Source organism: Papio anubis, chromosome 1, assembly GCF_008728515.1.
Source record: "Papio anubis isolate 15944 chromosome 1, Panubis1.0, whole genome shotgun sequence".
Taxonomy (NCBI): domain Eukaryota; kingdom Metazoa; phylum Chordata; class Mammalia; order Primates; family Cercopithecidae; genus Papio; species Papio anubis.
In genome coordinates this window covers 36,107,012-36,128,547 of record NC_044976.1, presented here as the reverse complement: position 1 = coordinate 36,128,547, position 21,536 = coordinate 36,107,012, and the positions used below count along the sequence as shown (strand labels likewise).

At 46.9% G+C, this 21,536-nt stretch overlaps 1 protein-coding gene and 1 long non-coding RNA gene across 4 annotated transcripts in view; both read right to left on the bottom strand.

The window, feature by feature from the left end:
• Positions 1–1,317: 1,317 nt before the first annotated feature.
• Positions 1,318–4,126, bottom strand: LOC116275280. The gene is made up of 2 exons (XR_004184278.1): positions 3,346–4,126; positions 1,318–2,045 (listed from the first exon to the last, which is right to left on the bottom strand). It is a non-coding gene; the product is annotated as an uncharacterized LOC116275280 (long non-coding RNA).
• Positions 4,127–5,313: 1,187 nt separating this feature from the next.
• The window catches only part of INPP5B (inositol polyphosphate-5-phosphatase B), a 31,671-nt gene continuing 15,448 nt past the window's right edge, over positions 5,314–21,536 (bottom strand). For 2 of the 3 annotated variants that reach the window (XM_031667090.1, XM_031667093.1), the window contains 8 exons: positions 19,833–19,943; positions 18,214–18,376; positions 17,151–17,386; positions 12,877–12,990; positions 10,818–10,902; positions 10,073–10,200; positions 8,578–8,689; positions 5,314–6,695 (listed from right to left, as the gene is read on the bottom strand). In XM_031667090.1, the coding sequence (XP_031522950.1) occupies positions 6,580–6,695; positions 8,578–8,689; positions 10,073–10,200; positions 10,818–10,902; positions 12,877–12,990; positions 17,151–17,386; positions 18,214–18,376; positions 19,833–19,943 (1,065 nt within the window). In that variant the 3' untranslated portion in view covers positions 5,314–6,579. Of the gene's footprint in view, positions 6,696–8,577; positions 8,690–10,072; positions 10,235–10,817; positions 10,903–12,876; positions 12,991–17,150; positions 17,387–18,213; positions 18,377–19,832; positions 19,944–21,536 lie in introns of those variants that run through there. The other variant, XM_031667092.1, reaches the window with a different exon arrangement.

Genomic DNA, 21,536 nt, shown 5'->3' with positions numbered 1-21,536 from the left:
GTTCCTGGATAGGCCAGGTGTGGTGGCTGATGCCTGTAATCCCAGCACTTTGGAAGGCTGAGGCGGGTGGATCACCTGAAGTCAAGAATTCGAGACCAGCCTGGTTAACATGGTGAAACCCCATTTCTACTAAAAATACAAAAAATTAGCTGGGCATCGTGGCGCCTGCCTATAATCCCAGCTACTCAGGAGGCTGAGGCAGGAGAATTGCTTGAACCCAGGAGGCAGAGGTTGCAGTGAGCCAAGATCACGCCGTTGCACTCCAGCTTAGGCAACAAGAGTAAAACTCCGTCTCAAAAAAAAAGTTCCTGGATAATGTATTTCACTACCTTTAAACCAGAACTTTTATTCTGCTAATAATAACCACCAATATAATTTGTAAAATGCTTTGCAGTTTTCAAAGCATCCTGACATGCATCACCTTACTCACATTAGCTAAACATGAAATGAAAACTTATTTTAGATAACCTGCTCTCATTTACTGCCTCTTGCCTGAATTTCTTTTTTTTTTTTTTTTTTTCCCCCGAGACTGAGTCTCTCTCTGTCATCCAGGCTGGAGTACAGTGGCGCGATCCTGGCTCACTGCAACCTCCACCTCCTGGATTCAAGTAATTCCCCTGCCTCAGCTTCCCAAATAGCTGGGATTACAGGCACCCACCACCATGTCTGGCTAATTTTTCTATTTTTAGAACAGATGGGGTTTTACCATGTTGGCCAGGGTGGTCTTGACCTCAGGTGATCCACCTGCCTCAGCCTCCCAGTGCTGGCATTACAGAAAGTGTTGGGATTACAGGCATGAGCCACTGTGCCCAGCCTGAATTTCTTTCTTTCTTTCTTTCTTTTTTTTTTTTAGATGGAGTCTCACTCTATCGCCCAGGCTGGAGTACAGTGGCATGATCTCGGCTCACTGCAACCTCTGCCTCCCGGGTCCAAGTGATTCTCCTACCTCAGCCTCCTGAGTAGCTGCAATTACAGCCATGCACCACCACGCCTGGCTAATTTTTATATTTTAGCAGAGACGGGGTTTCACCATGTTGGCCAGGCTGCTCTTGAACTCCTGACCTCAAGTGATCCACCTGCCTCAGCCTCCCAAAGTGCTGGGATTACAGGCGTGTGCCACGTGAAATAAAAGTTCATTAAACATTCACTAAGATAATAAAACATATTCCAGCAGATACTCATCTCCAAAACAAATCATTTAAACACAACCCGGAGATAAGCCAAATATAGTTATTTCTTTATCAAATAAGCCAACTCTAGTTATTTCCCTGTTAGATAAGCTAAATAGTCATTTTAGCACCAGAAACGTGGGCCTACTTAAGTAAAATTTCTGTTTTATTTATGATTTGGGGAAAGAAATTCAAGAAATTACAATTTCATATTCCCAAATTTCAACATGGCTATACAACCCAAAAGTTCCAGAAGCAATCACAACAAAACCTGAAGCATATGTGTTGCTGATAAGCAAAACTACTGTAAGTCCTAACCCCACGGACTCCTTCACTCCCCAACTAAAATTTGCACCAAGAATTTTGTAAGGACTTGCCCCAAAACCAAACTAGGCCCTCACTGACTGCTTTACTTACTTCTTTACGTTTTGTTTCCGGACATTCCGACTGCAGAGTGAGGGTTGCACCTTCGATATTTCTTGGCATGGGTGTGGAACCAGGGTTTATTGTCAAATGAATCTGATCTGGTGAGATAATGTGCTGCACATAACCCTGGGACATTGCTTCATGATCTATCAGGTGAAAGCCCTCTTCACCCCCTACTAGAAAAGGCAAGTGTTCTCCACACTGTCCGTCATCATCTTCATCCTCCAAAGTGCCAGGGTCCTGCTCAATAAGAACAGTGGTCCTATCATAAACAGTTCCAGATGAGGAAGGCACCAGTCCGTTTTTATCCACAAACCTGAGCATTTTATCATCAGGGGTCAGCTCATCTTCCTCTGCCTCAAAGTAGATGATGTTGTCGTCTGGACTGTGTTCCCCCATGGTTCAGTTGTGCTCAGCCCAATTGTGAGAAATGAAAACGTAATGACTTGTCTGCAACAGAACAAAGCCAGAGTTAAGAGTCATACCACAAGACCCACGCAGCTCCTCAGCAACCACAAGGTTCATTTTCCCTCTCATTTAAAGAGCAAGCTAAAGCAAATGAAAAACCATCCTTGGAAATAATTTTTTTTTTATTTTAACTTTAAAAACCATCAAGTCTTTTTTTTTTTTTTTTTTTTTTTTGAGACAGACTCTCGTTCTGTTGCCCAGGCTGGAGTGCAGTGGCGCCATCTCGGCTCACTGCAAGCTCTGCCTCCCGGGTTCACGCCATTCTCCTGCCTCAGCCTCCCAAGTAGCTGGGACTACAGGTGCCCGCCATTACGCCTCGCTAATTTTTTGTATTTTTAGTAGAGACGGGGTTTCACCGTGGTCTTGATCTCCTGACCTCGTGATCCGCCCACCTCGGCCTCCCAAAGTGCTGGAATTACAGGCGTGAGCCACCGCGCCCGGCCCATCAAGTCATTTTTAAAGAAAAGCAATGCTGGCCGGGCGTGGTGGCTCACGCCTGTAATCCCAGCAATTTGGGAGGCTGAGATGGGAGGATCGCTTGAGGCCAGGAGTTTGAGATCAGCCTGGTCAACATAGTGAGACCTCCATCTCTACAAGAAAGGAAAAGAAAAGAAAAGAGCTTTTCAAAAATTGAAGTAATAAGTTCATAAGACCCTCTGAATACGCCTGTCAAACAATTTGAAACTTGGTCAAAATATTTAAAGGGGACAAAAGAGCAAACAGAACAGTAGCTGCTTAAAGGCTGAGTTGCTACAAATCTTAAGAGAAACTCCACTCAAATACCCTCCAAATCAGACCACGAAGCAGTAAATGGTTTCATGTAGTTTATGGTAGAAGGAGCAAGGCTTTGGAGGCAGAGTCATCTACCTACAAATCCTGGCTTTGCCTTTTACTACATGGGTAACTTTTCTGTGCCTCATTTTTCTTATGTGCAAGGTGGGACTAGTAATTCCTGTTCTCTCAAAGTTTTTATAAGGAATAAAAGAGGCAACATATGTAAAGCACAATGTTTGGTAAATAGTAGAGGAACAAGTGTGAATTTCTTCCCTCCTACCTAGAACAGATGTTTCAACCTTCTGGGTGGAAGGGCTAATCCCCAGTCAGGCACAAACAATGAAGATCACTGTATCTATTTATGTCCAATATGGTGTTAACAAGAAGTTATGGTTGTATAGTGGGCTCTCGTCCCTGAATGGAGTCTTATTATTTTTGTTTCTACAGCCCCTAGCATAGTACACTGATACAAATGTCAGCTAAATGAATGAAAGACATGGCGACATACTCTCTCGTGAAGATATACTGTCTTGGGAAGATACATTCTCTTGAGAAAAATACCACATTTGAAGCTTTCATGTTCTGGAATAGTGATTCTTCCTTCATCTGCAAACACAGGCTCTACAAATGTGGGTCTGGCAGGCAGAACAGAAAATTTTAAAATAATCAGCACATCCCTTTTAGTTTTCAGTCTGGCTTTGCATTTTATCTTTCTCTTCTGCTCTGGGTTAGAAAGTGAGCCTTTACTTAGTGGGATGGCTAGACAGTTACCAGAAACAGGCCAAAGGATCGGATCCGGGAGGTACCGGCCCGACCCCTAGTTCTGGCTTACGCAACCCCACAGATGTACATTTCGCTGCATCTGAGAAGAGAGAAGAGAGCACCGAGGACCCCAGTGGGCTGCCCGGGCACCCTCGGCGGCAACGCGGAGACCAACTGTCCGGAACAAACAAGACCAGGAGGTTTGAAGGTAGCCAACGAGGAGTGCGAACGGAGCCCCCTTGAGAGAAGGCTGGGAAAAGGAGCCTGTCTGGGATAGCCCCCAGCACAGCGCTACACAGAAAAACCCGAAGACAAGCTGGGGGTCTCCAAGCACCGAGGAGAGGGGCAGGGTCCGGGTCTCCATGGAAACAGGAAAGGGGGGCTGGATACCCATCCCCATGGAAACGGAGAAGGGGTGGGGTCCCTATGGTGACCAGACTGAGGTCTCTATTGGGAAATGCTTCAGGAGGGAGCCTAAGTCCCGCGCCCCCCGGTAAGTCCCAAGCCCAGGCCAAGTCTAGTTTCGCCTTTTACCTCCGCGGCTCCCGGCAACGGCGGCAGCAGCAGCTTCTCCCCTCCCCAGCGGCACCATGATTGCCCCCACCTTCCCCTAACGTCACTTCCGCTTCCGCTTTCCGGAGGAAGGAGGGGACAGCGGATCCGCCCCTCCCTGGCGCCTCTGGTTGGCTCAGGTTGTCAGGGGGCTGAGCTGCAGCCTCCAATTGGCGAGCGGGAGGGGCGGGGCGGGGCACCGAGGGGAAGGCGCCCAGAAGGTGAGTTTATTCGCCTGGGGAAGCGCCCGGGGTGTCACGGGCGGCCCGCAGGGTGTCGCCCTCGCGGCACTGGAATCAAGGAGAAGGGAACGAATCCCCAAGGAAGGATCCGAAATGTCCTCAGCCAGGTTTGCGCTGCCCGCCCTCGCCCTGGCAGCCACAGCAGCAGCGGGAAGGACCACAGTTGGCAGTCGGAACCCTGGCTCCAACCCGCCAGGGGAGCCTGGACGACCGCGACGTGCCCAGGTTTCTCCCGCCGGGGCCTCGGCCTTCCCTTCAGCACCCATCAAAGTTAACACAGACGGGAGGCCCAGAAAGGAAGACAAGACCCCAAAGGCAGAACTAAGAGTATTCTGAGCCCAGCTAGAGAGGACGCCACCGCCTCTTCCCTTCTCACGCGCTTGCCTAGGACGCCCAGCTCTCTTCTCACACTCTTGCCCAGGCTGGCGGTCCCAACTTTCTTCCCCTGCAAGAGGACGCAGGTTCGGCAGGACTCATGCCCGGGCCAGTTAGCGCCACCTACCGGCCACTCCCTTCTTTAACCTTTCACATTGTTCTGCTGGCCCGTGTCTTAAACCCATTTTACAGTGCCCAGTAGTGGGCATTCGTACCCAGGAAGCGATTCTGCATGTGCCTTCGTTATGCCCCTGTCCTTTCCAAATGCCTGGAGGATCTAGCTGTTAGATCCTCCCAGCTGCCACTGCCTGTTTTAACCATAAGCTGCTTCTCTCGAATATTCAGAGTGGGACAACTCCAAAGACTAGACTAGGGGTCAAGGAGTTCAGGCCAGTGCCATAACCATTTCTTGCTGGAAATATGTGAATAGTGACCGGTACCCACCAGACTGCCAGGAATATATCTCTTTGGCCCCAAGGCTTGAGCCACAAAGTCCAGCTGCAGCGAACTGCCATCTCTTAAGAGAGAAAAACATATACAACCACCACTGTTAAAAATACATTTATCATTAAAATATATTACACACGGAGACGGGAAGCATCATATACAGTTTGGAAGACTTGCTGACCCAGAAAATCCCACTTGTTTCACTGAACACTCATTTTTTCAGTGATTTTACATTTTTAGAGACGGGGTCTCCCTCTCTCACCCAGGCTGGCGTACAGTGATGTGTTCATAGCTCACTGCAGCCTCAAACTCCTATGCTCAAGTGAGCCACCCCACGTCAGCCTCCCAAGTAACGGACCACAGGTATGCATCACCACGCCCAGCTAATTTTTTAAAAATGTTTTTGTAGAGATGGGGTCTCCCTGTGTTGCCCAGGCTGGTCCCAAACTCCTGGTCTCAAGTGATCCTCCCACCTTAGTCTCCCAAAGTGCTGAGATTACAGGCGTGAGCCACTGTGCCTGGTCATTTTAATTTTTTAAATGCCTGTATTGCCCTCAGAGGCTGAGCAACCAGCTTCAGAGTTATCGAGCCATTATCTGGGCAGGAACGAGGGTAGAGTTTGCATATGCATATACACGTCCTCAGAGCACTGAAAGCATCTGGGGTGGCTGTGGCCTGTTTCACCCAGCAGCTTCTGCCTGCATTCTTGCCATCCAACTCATTGGCCTTTCATGACTTTCCATCAAATATCTGCTCATGGGGATCTCAGCCCAGGCTATAGGGAAGGCACTGACTATGCCCTGGAGGTAGGGTGAGTGAGTACAACAAATACAGTTATTTAAAAACATTTTAGGCCAGGCGTGGTGGTTCACACCTGAAATCCCAGCACTTTGGGAGGCCTGGATCACCTGAGGCCAGGCATTCGAGACCAGCCTGGCCAACATGGTGAAACCCTATCTCTACTAAAAATACAAAGCAATTAGCCAGGCATGGTGGCAGACGCCTATAATCCCAGCTACTCGAGAGGCAGAGGTTCAGTCAACCAAGACCACGCCAATGCACTCCAGGCTGGGCAACAAAAGTGAAACTCCATCTCAAAAAAAAGATCAATCTGTGTTAAATAACTAAAGTTGAAAATTGAATGTCAGTTTTATTATGGTGGATTTTCTCCCGTGTCTTCACGACTCACAGCACTGAGTGTGCTAACCAATGGTGAGCTTAGTCAGGGTACTAGGCTCAGGAAATAGCTGCCATTCTTGCTACCAAGTGGCCTCACATAATTATCTTAAGGCATCTCTTGAGCTGAAACAGGTGGGGCTGGTAATTGGCAGCCTCAAGTAAAATAGGAGAAGGGATATAGAGGCTCAGAGTGGGTTGCAGAGGAACTGGTGAATAAATTCTTGAGCCTTTTTCTTCTCTGTCATATCAAGCTTTTGGTGACCAGCTGGGTTTCGAAGCAATAAGCTGCCAAATATGCTAGCTGCAAGAAAAAACACAGAAAAGAAATGATTCAGCAAAAGAAGGTACTAAAGACACACATCACTTAACAACAGGGATATGTTCTGAGAAATGTGTCAAGTGATTTCGTCATTGTGCAAACATCATAGAGTGTACTTAAACTTTCACAAACTTACACTTGTACTTACACAATTCTATATGGTATAGTCTATTGCTCCTAGGCTTCTGTACAGCATGTTACTATACTGAATACTACAGGCAGTTGTAACACAGTGCTAAGTATGTGTATATCCAAATATATCTAAACATAGGAAAGGCACATCAAAAATACAGTATTATGAGCCGGGCATGGTGGCTCACACCTGTCATCCTAGCACTTTGGGAAGCCAAAGCAGGCAGATCACTAGAGGCCACGAGTTCAAGACCAAGCTAGGCCAACATGATGAAACCTCATCTCTACTAAAAATACAAAAATTAGCCTGTCCTGCCAGTGGGCTTTCCAAGGGGAATGGTGCTGTGTCAGAGGTGGCTGAGGCTGGGAGGTTGTAGGGGAGATGGCCCTGCTTGGTGTCCTGCCTCTCTGGTTCCCGCCTCCTCCCCCCACCACCCCCTGTCCCCAGTGGGGGCTCGTCCCCAGGCTGAGACAAGGTTCCATGAGCGTAGTAGGGATGGCTGAGGTGTGGGCATTGGAGGGTGTGGCCCTGTGGCCCCTGTCCGAGGGGTGGCTGTGAGGGCCGGGGTGGCCATCTGGCTCCCAGCCCTCTCCCATCCCGCAGCGGGGAGGGTGGGCACGTTGGGCTGGTCACTGCCCTTAAAAAAAAAAAAAAAAGGGCCGGGGGCGGAGGCTCAGCCCTCTAATCCCAGCACTTTGGGAGGCCGAGGCAGGCGGAATCATGAGGTCAAGAGATTGAGACCATCCTGGCCAACATGGTGAAACCCTGTCTCTACTAAAAATACAAAAATTAGCTGGGTGTGGTGGTGCACGCCTGTAGTCCCAGCTACTTGTAAGGCTGAGGCAGGAGAATTGCTTGAACCCAGGAGGTGGAGGTTGCAGTGAGCTGAGATCACGCCACTGCGCTCCAGCCTGGCGACAGAGCGAGACTCCGTCTCTAAAAAAATTAATTAATTAATTAAATTTAATTAAAAAGCTAGGCATAGTGGCAAGTGCCTATAATCCCAGCTACTCAGGAGGCCAAGGCAGAAGAATCACTTGAACCCAGGAGGTGGAGGTTGCAGTGAGCTGAGATCACACCACTATACTCCAGCCTGGCTGACAGAGTGAGACTTTCTTAAGCACACACACACACACGCATACACAAACACACAAAACCACAGTATTATAATCTTATTGGCCCTCCATCGTATATGTGGTCCTTTGTTGACCAAGATGATATATGGTACATGACTATATTTTTTTTGGGGGGCGGGGGGATGGAGTCTCACTCTGTCACCCAGGCTGGAGTGCAGTGGCATCTCGGGTCACTGCAGCCTCCGCCTCCCGGTTTCAAGCAATTCTCCCAACTCAGCCTCCCGTTTAGCTGGGATTACAGGCATGCGCCACCACGCCCAGCTAATTTTTGTATTTTTAGTACAGGTGGGGTTTCACCATGTTGGCCAGGCTGGTCTCAAACTCCTGACCTCAGGTGATCCGCCCACCTCAGCCTCACAAAGTGCTCGGATTACAGGTGTGAGCCACCGCACCCAGCCCATGACTATACTTATTCTTGTGTTGTTAGGAGTAGGGAGGAGTGTCCAAATGCAAAACTTTCTGCTTTAAAAAATCTTTGCCCAGAGCTTGCCATTTTAGTTCTACTGCAAGGGACCTGGGATCCTCCTCAACCTCATTTCTCATTACGAGTCTCTCAGTTTGCAGAAATGCTTTCCATAGACATTTGGCTGCTTACCTAGAATATTCTCATCCAAATGATTTTTTGCTGAATTTTTCAGCAGTTCTTGTAAAAACGCCATCAAGTAGTGGAAGACATTTTTGTAGAATGTGGGGAGAGTAGAAATGACCTGAAAGAGAAAGAACTGGCATTTGTCTTTTGTTCACTGAATTATTTGTCAAGTGGCTACTATAGTCCAAGAACTGTGTAAACGATCCAAGTGCACGAGAAAGACTGTGCACAGAAAACTGGTTGCTTACTACTTGGCATAAGTACCAAAAGAGAGGTAGGGGTCAAATGCAACATGAATTTAGAAGTCAAACTTTTAACTACATGTTCCTATAAGACTGAAGGAAATAAGACATTTTAGTTGGGTCTTGAATATAAGACAAAATTGGACTTACAGAGATAAGAACTGGGGTTATTTAGAGCAAAGAAAGTATAAAAAAGGGCAGGAGAAGGGAAATAGTGAGATAAGTAGAGAGAACACTTTATGAGAAGTCAATTTTGGCAGGAGCATAACTAGAAGGGTTGATCAGGCCCTGATCAATGAGTACTCCAGCTATCTGCATATCAGAATCAGTTTGGAAGCTTGAACAAAATAGATTCCAAAAGTGATTATGGGCCGGGCTCAGTGGCTCATGCCTATAGGCTGGGCTCAGTGGCTCATGCCTATAATCCCAGCACTTTGGGAGGCCGAAGCAGGTGGATCACCTGAGGTCAGGAGTTCGAGACCAGCCCGGCCAACATGGTGAAACCCCATCTCTACTAAAAATACAAAAATTAGCCAGGCGTGGTGGTGCACGCCTGTAATCCCAGCTACTCAGGAGGCTGGGGCAGAAGAATCACTTGAACCTGGGAGGCAGACGTTACAGTGAGCCGAGATCGTGCAATTCATTCCAGCCTAGGTAATACAGCAAGACTCCATCTCAAAAAAAAAAAAAAAAAAAGTGATTGTGATTCAGTGGATTTGGGGTATGGCTTTAGAATCTCTATTATTGGCAAGTTTTCTAGATTATTCTGCCAAGGCCTGTTGTATGTGTGAACCACCAAGCTAGATCATAGAAAGTCTTCGATATTTAAGATCAGTAATTGGCAATAGAGAGCCAAGTATGGTTTTTGACCAACAGTCACATGACAATAGCTTTAGAATACACAATCTGATGGCAGTGTGCAAAACAAATCAACAGGAGACCGTGAATGCAGGGCACTGAGCCAAGCTAGGTACAATGAGAATGGAAGAGAGAGGACGGGGGATAGAGTAACGAGACTGGGCACGCGGGAGGCAAGGAGAGGGTGGAGTCAGAAATGACTCAGGTTTTGAGGTTGACTCACTGGAATTAAGGTTGATGCCATTAAAAGAAACAAAGACATAAGAGAAAGAACAGGTTGGAGAAGGAAAGATAAGGTGTTCAGTTTCTGAGATGCTACACTTGAGGAACTGTGTCCACTCTGTTCCCTCAGCCCCACGGGGTCTGGGGCTAACCACATGCTGCTCAGTGCTTCCTCTCACCTGTTTGCTTGCTGTGTAGTTGCCAGAACACTCCAAGCAGTTATGGTAGGCGCTGTAACAGATGACAGGCTCTGGAAGGCTCTCCAGGAAAAGCAGCAGGGCTTCGGCTACAGAATGATTGCTGGCAGCTTTTGGCCCGTTGTTAAGGAACCGATGCTGCTGCTGCCCATGGTTAGGAAAAGGCCCAGGAGCAAGCACGTGCCAGAAGTGCTGACTGCCCTGTCAGGCTCTCTGCTCAGGGCTAGGATGCCAGCCTAACTTCTCGAAGGGGCCACATTGTTTGTCAGGTGAGCCAGGCCCTCCTGAGTTCCTGCTCTATTGGTTGCTTAAAGTTGTAAATTCTTAGCCTGGGCTACATGGTGAAACCCTGCCTCTATAAAAAGTTCAAAAATTAGCCAGGTGTGGTAGTATGTACCTGTGGTCCAAGCTACTCGGGAGGCTGAGGTGAGAGGATTGCTTGAGTCCAGGAGGTAAAGGCTGCAGTGATCCGAGATCACACTACTGCACTCCAGCCTGGGTGATAGAGATGGACCCTATCTCAAAAAAATAAAATGAAATAAAATTGTAAAGCCTTCTCTATGCAAACTTTAAATAAAACATGGTAGCTGAGGATACAATATCAGATTTTGAGCCATAAAATACTTTCCTTTTTCTCACCTGTCTCACTCACAGTCTCTCTCTCTCTCACTCATATTCTCTCTCTCTGTCTCTCTCACACACGCACAGTTGAATGTCTGAAGGATACAGAGGTTATCAATCATTCCAGTATCCAAGCAGTCCCTGACGTGTTCAAATTCTGACCTCAGGCCTGGTTGCTGAAACAGATCTTCCTGCAAAAGGGAACACAGTAACAAAACAATTATTTTCTCAGAAAATCATGAATGATTTCCTGACCTGGCAATATCACTAGCAGAATGCAAAAAGGAGCAGTGTGGTGAGGCCTCTGAATCACCCTGACAGATGATCTGATTTAGGCTGATGTGGCTAATTCATCTTGCAGGACTTCCCAGGCAAGTTTCTACAATAGGTCTTCAGGCATCTACTATAAAACTATGGGTAGGGCACACAACACACAAGAAGATCCAACATTGGAGAAAACATAAAGGCAGCTATGTTTCCTGCAGTAGTATAGAGGGATTACCCAGGGGGAAAAAAATGAAGAAAATATACAGTGCATAAGAGCATAAGAGAACACTAACAAGGCACCTCAATGCTTTGGGCAAATAAGATTATGGCAGCGGTCAGGCGTGTTGGCTCACGCCTGTAATCCCAGCACTTCGGGAGGCAGAGGCGGGCGGATCACGGGATTGAGACCATCCTGGCCAACATGGTGAAAGCCTGTCTCTAAAAAAATACAAAAATTAGCTGGGCTTGGTGGTACATGCCTGTAATCCCAGCTACTCGAGAAGCTGAGGCAGGAGAATTGCTACAACCCGGGAGGTGGAGGTTGCAGTGAGCCGAGATGGTGAACTGCACCCCAGCTTGGTGACAGAGCGAGACTCCATCTCAATAAAAACAGATTATGGCAACAAAGCTATTTCCATTAGTCTCAGGATACTTTATGTTCATTTGTTTTATAAAATGACTTAATACCATGTAACTGTATTAATAATAATATTATATGTATTGCTCAAAAGTTTCATTTGAAAGGAGGGCTACAGAGAAAGTAGAATAGTACAGCACTGAAGAATATGACTTCTCTAGCCAGATTCACTGTATTCAAATTCTACCTCTGCCTATTTATCAGCTTGGGGACGTTAACCAAGTTATTCACCTTTCCAGGCATCTGTTTCCTCATCTGAGAACTACTGTGAAAACTAGAGGCAATGCTGTAAAAAACAGTTAGAATAGTGATTGGTACACTGCAACTCTCAATAAATGTGAGGAGGAAAAAAGTGAAAATGGAATATCATAAGAATGCATATTTAAAAAAAAAAAAGATGTTGCTCTGAAGTGGTCAAGTGGGCTTGTAGTTGGTATAGGTCTCCCTGAAACCTACATAAACAGGTCAGTGACACTAACTGATCTGATTAGTGAAGCCTGCCCTAGTCACTCTAGAAATCAGGCCTCCAAATTTGTGGCCCAGGGGTTGCATCTGCTCCCCTGCCTCTGCTTGGTTTATCAACAAGTTGGCCCCACCCATTCCCAGAAGCTGGTGAGAGTTCCTGAAGGAGAGCGATGACATCCTGAGAGGCCTCCAGGCAGCTTTCCGGCTGGAGGACCCCAGAGGCCATGGGAAGGAACATGCTGCGCTGTGCCGGGATGGCCTTCCTATGCAACGCTGCTTCCCTTGGGGGTAATCAGGTACTGCATGTAATAGCAGGGCCTCTGGCAGGGCCTGGTAGCTCACACCTGTCATCCCAGCACTTTGGGAGGCTGAGGCGGGCAGATCACCTGAGGTCAGGAGTTGCAAGACCAGCCTGGCCAACATGGTGAAACTCCATCTCTACAAAAATACAAAAATTAGCCAGGCATGATGGCAGGTGCCTGTAATCCTAGCTACTTGGGAGACTGAGGCAGGAGAATCACTTGAATCTGGGAGGCGGAGGTTGCAGTGAACCGAGATTGCACCATTGCACTCCAGCCTGGGCAATAGAGTAAGACTCTGTCTCAAAAAAAAAAAAAAAAAAAAAATAGCAGGGTCTCCCAGGAGTGTGAAACATGGCATACTATCTATCCTTCCTCCCCTCCCTGGGTGAAGAACAGTTCTCCACAGGTTCCTTATGCAAAAAGTTCTTGGGGCTGATGGTCCTTCTCAAGGCAACCTGGCCTCAATCAGGTCTGAATGCTTAAACACAACCTACCTGCTGGACAGCATTTCGGTACAGGTAATCAACCATCATCCAGAGCTCTTTGGGGATTTCCATGGGGCTCTCCAACTGGCTGCCATCATCTCCTGTCTGTATTGGCATCAGAGTCTGGAAAACAATCAAGATCATGACAGAACTTCTGCCAGGCTGGCTCCAGGAAAATGCATGGCATGGGAACGGCAAACCCACGGAAAAAGGAAAACATTTCACTGCCCCTAACCACACATTCCACAGACAGAAATGAAATCAGGTGGTATGATCAAGGAACAAAAGGTAATTTTTGAGGATCAGGAGAGGGTTATGACAAGCAGTTTCAATGAATCAGGTGAAATATGCACCATCTTTTTAGGAAAAAAATCATTCCTATAGCATTTCACTATAGAACCAGAGAGAAGATGTGGTCTGGTGAGGAAACAGCGCAGACTTGGAAGTCCAAAAATCTGAGTTCAAGGCCCGGGACCACTGTTTTTATTTTTATTTTTTATTTTTATTTTTTTGAGATGGAGTCTCACTCTGTCGCCCAGGCTAGAGTGCAATGGCACGATCTCGGCTCACTGCAATCTCCACCTCCCAGGTTCAAGCAATTCTCCTGTCTCAGCCTCCCTAGTAGCTGGGATTACAGGTATGTGCCATCACGCCTTGGCTAATTTTTTGTTATTTTAGTAGAGACGGGGTTTCACCATGTTGCTCAGGCTGGTCTCGAACTCCTGAGCTCAAGCAATCCACCTGCCTCAGCCTCCCAAAGTGTTAGGATTACAGGCGTGAGCCACCACGCCCAGTCTGATTTTTTTTTAATTGATTTTTTTTTTTTTAATTTTGAGATGGGGTCTTGCTATGTTGCCCAGGCTGGTCTTGAACACCTGGACTCAAGTGATCTACCCATCTCAGCCTCCCAAAGTGCTGAGATTACAGGCGTGAGCCACCGTACCCAGCCTCCAGGTCCACTGTTTTTATTTATTTATTTATTTATTTATTTATTTCAGACAGAGTCTTGCTCTGTCACCCAGGCTCAGTGCAGTAGTGCGATCTTGGCTCGCTGCAACCTCCGCCTCCCGAGTTCAAGCGATTCTCCTGCCTCAGCCTCCCAAGCAGCTGGGAATACAGGCACCCGCCACCACGCCCAGCTAATTTTTTTTATTTTTAGTAGAGATGGGGTTTCACCATCTTGGCCAGGCTGGTCTCGAATTCCTGACCTCGTGATCCACCTGCCTCGGCCTCCCAAAGTTCTGGGATTACAGGCGTGAGCCACTGTGCCCAGCCTCCAGGTCCACTGTTAACTCACCATATGACCTGTGACAAATCACTCTCCTTGATTGGGCCCGTTTTCATCTACATGATGAAGAAGAGGGAATTCAAGACTCCCTAAATTTAAAAATGCATTGGAAAAACAGCATACATATTACCATAGATATGCTCCAAATTAGTTCCCTTGTATTAGAATTGTCTCCATAGGAACCTTTTAGATCGCAGCAAATTTAGTTTAGGATGATAACCTACCAATGATGATTTAAAAGAAACAAAAGAATGATATCATTGACAATGGAACTTTCATTATTTTGGAGTTCATGGCTGAGTTTGTCTTCTTTTTTTTTCAGAGATAGGGTCTTGCGCTATCGCTCAGGTACTGCAGTCTTGAACTCCCAGTCTCCCTCCCACCTCGGCTTTCCAAGTAGCTAGGACTACAAGTGCACACCCCCGTACCCAGCTCATTTCTTAATTGTTTTGTAGAGATGGAGTCTCATTATGTTGCACAGGCTGGTCTCAAAGTCCTGGCCTAAAACATTTCTCCTGCCTTGGCCTTCCAAAGTGCTAGGATTACAGTTCTGAGTCACTATGTCCAACCCATGGCTGAGTTTCTCTAATGTGCTGCTACAGACTGAATGTGTATGTCCCTCTCAAATACATACGTTGAAACCTAATCCCTCGGGTGATGGCACTAGGAGGTAGGGCCTTTGGGAGATGGATAGAGCATAAGGGCTCTGCCCTGATGAATGGGATTAGTGCCCCTAAACAATACACCTCAGAGACCTCCCTCACCTCTTCTGCCATGTAAGAACACAGTGCGAAGATGGCCCTCTATGAACCAGGAGGTAGGCCCTCACCAGACACCAAATCTGGCAGTGCCTTGATCTTGGACTTCCCAGTCTCCAGAACTGTGAGAAATAAATTTCTGTTTTTGATAAACCACCCAGTCTATGGTATACTGTTATAGCAGCCCAAACAAAGACACGTACTATAAGTGAAATACTGAAAAACATGGCCGCAGCATTTTGCAGCTTTTCTTTCCTATCAAGAAGTGGAGTTAGGAAGGGCATGGTGGCTTATGCCTGTAATCCCAACACTTGGAGAGGCCGAGGTAGGTGGATCAGCTGAGGTCAGGAGTTCGAGAACAGCCTGGCCAACATGGCGAAACCTCGTCTCTACTAAAAATATAAAAAAATTAGCTGGGCATGGTGGTGCACACTTGTAGTCCCAGGTACTGGGAGGCTGAGGCACGAGAATCGCTTGCAACCCAGGTGGCAGAGGTTGCACTAAGCAACCTTCCAGCTACTGGGGAGGCTGAGGCATGAGAATCACTGCAACGTGGGCGGCAGAGGTTGCAGTGAGCCGAGATCGCTCCACTGCACTCCAGCCTGGGTGACAGAGTAAGACTCTGTCTCAGAAAAAAAATAAAAATAAAAATAAAAATAAGGGCCGGGCACAGTGGCTCACGCCTGTAATCCCAACACTTTGGGAAGCCAGGGCGGGTGGATAATCTGAGGTCAGGAGTTTGAGACCAGCCTGGCCAACATGGTGAAACCCCGTCACTACAGAAAATACAAAAATTAGCCGGGTATGGTGGCGGGTACCTGTAATCCCAGCTACTTGGGAGGCTGAGGCAGGAGAATCGTTTGAACCCGGGAGGCAGAGGTTGCAGTAAGCCACGATCATGCCACTGCACTCCAGCCTGGGTGACAAAGTGAGACTCCAACTCACAAAACAAAACAAGCCAGGCGTGGTGGCTCACACCTGCAATCCCAACACTTTGGAAAGCTGAGGAGGGCAGATCACTTGAGATCAGGAGTTCAAGACCAGCCTGGCCAACATGGTGAAACTCCGTCTTTATTAAAAATACAAAAATTGGCTGGGTGCAGTGGCTCACACCTGTAATCCTAGCACTTTGGGAGGCTGAGGCGGGCGGATCACCTGAGGTCAGGAGTTCAAGACCAGCCTGGCCAACATGGTGAAATCCCGTCTCTACTAAAATACAAAAATTAGCTGGGCATGATGGTGGGTGCCTGTAATCTCAACTACTCGGGAGGCTGAGATGGGAGAATTGATTGAACCCGGGAGACGGTGGTTGCAGTGAGCCAAGACGTGCCACTGCATTCCAACCTGGACAACAGAGAGAGACTCCATCTCAAAAAAAAAAAAAAGAAAGAAAAAAAAAGTCAGGCGCGGCGGCTCATGCCTGTAATCCCAGCACTTTGGGAGGCTGAGGCAGGTGGATCATCACCTGAGGTCGGGAGTTCAAGATCAGTGTGACCAACATGGAGAAACCTCATCTCTACTAAAAACACAAAAAAAATTAGCCAGGCATGGTGGGACATGCCTGTAGTCCCAGCTACTCCGGAGGCTGAGGCAGGAGAATCACTTGAACCCGGGAGGCAGAGGTTATGATGAGCCAAGATCACGTCAGTGCACTCCAGCCTGGGCAACAAGAGTGAAACTCCATCTCAAAAAAAAAAGTGGAGTCTTTCTCCACTCGTAGAATCTCTAGTCTGGCTTCACAACTTGCTCTACCAATAAAACATGGCAGAAGTGGCCTTGTATGCATTTTGGAGCCTATGCTACAAAAGGCCTTACAGTTCTTCTCTCATGTTCTTGCTACTGCCTACAGAAGCCTGAGCTAGCCTTCTGAATGATAAGCCCATGTGGTGAGTGAAACTCAGAGAAAAGCTAACACCAAGACATGTGAGAGAGGCCATCTGGAGCCCTCCGGCCATCACAGCTGCCATCTGATTATAACCACACAAATGGGGCTAGGTGAGACCAGCAGAAGACCCATATTGGAAACCCACAGAATCATGAGAAGCAATAACTCGGTGTTAAAAACTACTAAAATTTCAGGATGGTTTGTAGCACAGCAATATACAGCTGATACACTAAGCAAGCTCTAGGAGGCTGAAGAATGTCTAAGTCCCTAGGAAGGTAGGCATAGGAATATCTTGTTTGACTGGCTTGGCTGCTACAAAGTTCTAGATGTTTCTTTGTGGCATATTACTCACCAGCTCACTAATAGTTTCAAGTGGTAGGTCCAAGATTGGCTCTCTCATGTAACACAGTGTATGAATGGGAGACCCGAAACAGCTGGGCAGGTAATTCCCAGACACAGATAAAAAGTAATCCTTTCCCCTGTCCAAGTGCAAAACCAGAATGTCCTCAATTTTGTCTTCACCCGAGTTGAGCTTTGTAGCTGTCGTCTTATTTACGAAGAGCTCCAGTTCAATCTCAATGTCAGAATCTGCAGAGAAATTTTAAAAATAATGTTGGCTGAGGGGAGGCCAAGAGGAAAGGGCAAAGAAAATAGGAGGGAAGCGGGTAAGCCATAAAGAGTTAGGAAAAGGAAAGAAAAGGTATCAGCCAACCAACAAGCATCTAAATGTGCTTAGCATGCAGGAGACATAAGAACAAAGAGTTTATAGTCCAACTGGGAATACGAAAACAACAAACAAAAACATTTGAATAGACAAATGCTATAAAATTTAAGTACTAAGGAGCATAGCTTAAGCTAGAAATACTAACAGAATAAGAAGACATGGATCAAAGAGCCTTCCCTGAGCCAGGTAAGATGAAGATGCCTGATTCAGTAGAAGTGTAATGCAATTATCAGCCTATGAATTGTCCACAAAACACCCTTCATTGTTCCATCACATAGTACCATGCAGAGTGCGAAGGAGAAGTCAGGAAAAATGTGGATGGTACATTCCAGAGCCAGATATAATTTCTGGATCAACTTCCCCATTATCAAGAGCAGATAATTGGGAGTTGATTATAGCAAGATAGCAAAATGGTTCCTTTAACAGCAGCACCTAATTTACAGCAATCTTATGTTTTCTCTTTCTGTGAAATTATGGAACATATAAATGACTGGAATGCTTTTGAAACTGAACTCATGCTCCCCACTATTTTCTATTTTATTTATGAATGGGTTCATCTATAGGGCTTTTTAAAAAGCCTCAAGCAGAGAATAAAACACTCAAGCAAAAAGCTCATTTTAGGAAAATGAGCATATATAGAGTAAGGCATTCCCCAAACCAGATACCAGGAAGCTAGGAACAGAGGGCTTACCAGGCAGGAGGAAGCCTCTGCTGGGGTTGGCATTCAGCCACTGCTTACAGTAAGACTCTTCATCAGGCTTGTTGATGAATTCAAAATGACAGGGTACTTGTCCATTATGAATTGTAAAGGATTCTACTTTCAATTGCATGTACTTCACATTCTGAAAACAGAACTGGGAAGAAGCCCGAGGTCAGTAAAAACGAGTGCCCTTTCCTCGGCAACCTGCCCAGCCACCCCAACTGGGCAATCCTTACCATGGAAAGAAAATGAAGGACCATCTCTTTTAAATGTTTCTGCTTTAAGTATTTACCTGGGAGGCCACAGTTCCCACTAAAGACTAGTTATCTGTGTTTAACCCAAAATCCAAAAATTCCATTTGTTTTTGTATGTCTATTTCCTGAAGAAAGTCAAAGTTTATATCTTCTATACGCAAAAACCATTTACAAAATACCCTTCACAAATTCCACTTCTACACATGAAGATCAAGCCCATCCTTCCAAGTAGCTGGACAACTAGGGCATTAAAAATGCCATCTGCGGCTGCCACAGTGGCTCAGGCCCATAATCCCAGCACTTTGGGAGGCCAAGATGGGCAGATCACTTGAGCTCAGGAGTTCAAGACCAGCCTGGCCAACATGGTAAAACCCCATCTCTACTAAAAATGCAAAAATTAGCTAGGCATGGTGGCACAGCCTGTAATCTCAGCTACTGGGAGGCGGAGGCAGGAGAATTGCTTGAACCTAGGAGGTGGAGGTTGCAGTGAGCCGAGATCATGCCATTCCACTCCAGCCTGGGTGACAGAGTGAGACTCTGCTTAAAACAAACCAAACAAAAAAACGCCTTCACCTTAAACCCCGGTTTAACTCTGTAGAATGTCAAGTTTAATTGATCATCCATGTGGCTCTTCCACAAAAAACCTCCAGACCTTATTCAACTTCCTATATTACCTATTCCTTTTCTATACTGTCTTCCCTCCCATCAACTCATGGGTATCCAAACTCAATTTAATCTCAAAGCAAAGCATCAGTAAGAAGAAAACTCCACTGCAAGAATACACAATAGTTATTCTAAAACCAAAACACATTTTGAACCGTATTGTGGTTTAGAAGAGCAGGACATGATGACCTAAGCCAACAACCTCTCTCTTCTCAGCTAACACCATCAGCCTCACTTTATCTAGAAGCAGTCTATGAAAAGACCACAGTCCAAGAGTGCTATAGGTGCCTCCTAGAACTCTGAGCTCCAACAGATGAGGAGATTTAAGCTCTAGGAATAGAAGAGCCCAACACTTTTTTTTTTTTTTTTTTTTGAGATGGAGTCTCACTCTGTTGCCCAGGCTGGAGTGCAGTGGCACAATCTCGGCTCACTGCAAGCTCCACCTCCCGGGTTCATGTCATTCTCCTGCCTCAGCCTCCCGAGTAGTTGGGATTACAGGCACCCGCCACCACGCCTGGCTAATTTTTGGTATTTTTTAGCAGAGACGGGGTTTCACCATGTTAGCCAAGATGGTCTCGATCTCCTGACCTCGTGATCTGCCCACTTCGGCCTCCCAAAGTGATGGGATTACAGGAGTGAGCCACCACACCCGGCCAGAGCCCAGTGCTAATATTCTTAACATGTCCTTCCTACCTCTCGCTTGGACAGGGACACAGAAGGAATGTTGGCATTTTCCATCTTATCCAGGGAGCGAACAATTTCCTCCAGAGTCTTCCGGTAAAGCTCGTCATTTACGACCCTCACCTGAAAGGGAAACATCAGAGACTGAGTACCTTGGCTTCTGCCCATTTCCTCTTTCTCAGTATAGAGGGCATTCACAGCACTGGGAAATAGCAGTTGATAGCAACACAGAAAACAAAGGCTGTAGATTTAATTAATTAATGAACTCCATTAACAATTGACTTAGAAGGATCTACCAGAGGTAAAGCTTGTGGTACAGGCATCTGCTTCCTGATTACCAGAAAAAAGACTTGGAAGTGAAAGCATGGTTAGCAGTTAGTTCTGCCAGGTCTTAGGCCCAGGGCAGAAAAATGTTTGCCCAGTACCTAGCCCTCTTTTGCTTGCTGCCACCAACAGGCCAGCAGTGAGAACCTTTTCTAGGGCTTTGATTTAAAGCAGTGTTTCTTAAGCTTTGTTTGTTTGTTTGTTTTTGCAACAAGGTCTTGCTGTCACCCAAGCTGGAATGCAGTAGAGTGATCTTGGCTCACTGCAACCTCCGCCTTCTGGGTTCAAGTGATCCTCCTACCTCAGCCCCCCAAGTAGCTGGGACCACAGACACAAGCCATCATGCTCAGCTAATTTTTTCATTTTTTGTAGAGATGAGGGGTTTTGCCATGTTGCCCAGGCTGGTCTTAAACTCCTGAGCTCAAGCAATCCACCCACTTCAACCTCCCAAAGTGCTGCTATTACAGGTGTGAGTCATTGTAATGATAATAAAGTATCACTGTAAATAGATAATAAATAAATGAGAAGGCCGGTGTGGTGGCTCATGCCTGTAATCCCAGCACTTGGGGGGCCAAGGCAGAAGGATCACCTGAGCCCATGAGTCACTTGAGACCAGTCTGGGCAAGATAGCAAGATGCTGTCTCTTAAAAAAAAAAAAAAGGCCCAGCGCAGTGGCTCAGGCCTGTAATCCCAGCACTTTGGGAGGCCGAAGTGGGCAGATCATGAAGTCAGGAGACAGAGACCATCCTGGCTAACAAGGTGAAACCCCATCTCTACCAAAAATACAAAAACTTAGCCGGGCATGGTGGCAGGCTCCTGTAGTCCCAGCTACTCGGGAGGCTGAGGCAAGAGAATGGCGTGAACCTGGGAGGCGGAGCTTGCAGTGAGCTGAGATGGTGCCACTGCACTCCAGCCTGGGCAACAGAGCGAGACTCTGTCTCAAAAAAAAAAAAAAAAAAATTAGCCAGGTAAGGTGACACACACATACAGGCATGCCTGTAATCCTACCTACTCAGGAGGCTGATGTATGTGGGAGGATTGCTTAAGCCCAGCAGATCGAGGCCGCAGTTCGCTGTGACTGTGCCACTGCATCACTGCACTCCAGCCTGGGTGACAGAACAAGACAGTGTCTTTAAAAAAAAAAAAAAAGACCGGGCGCAGTGGCTCACACCTGTAATCCCAGCACTTTGGGAGGCTGAGGTGGGTGGATCACGAGGTCAGGAGATAGAGATCATCCTGGCTAAGACGGTGAAACCCCATATCTACTAAAAATACAAAAAATTAGCTGGGCGTGGTGGCAGGCGCCTGTAGTCCCAGCTACTCGGGAGGCTGAGGCAGGAGAATGGCGTGAACCTGGAAGGCAGAGCTTGCAGTGAGCCAAGATCGCGCCAC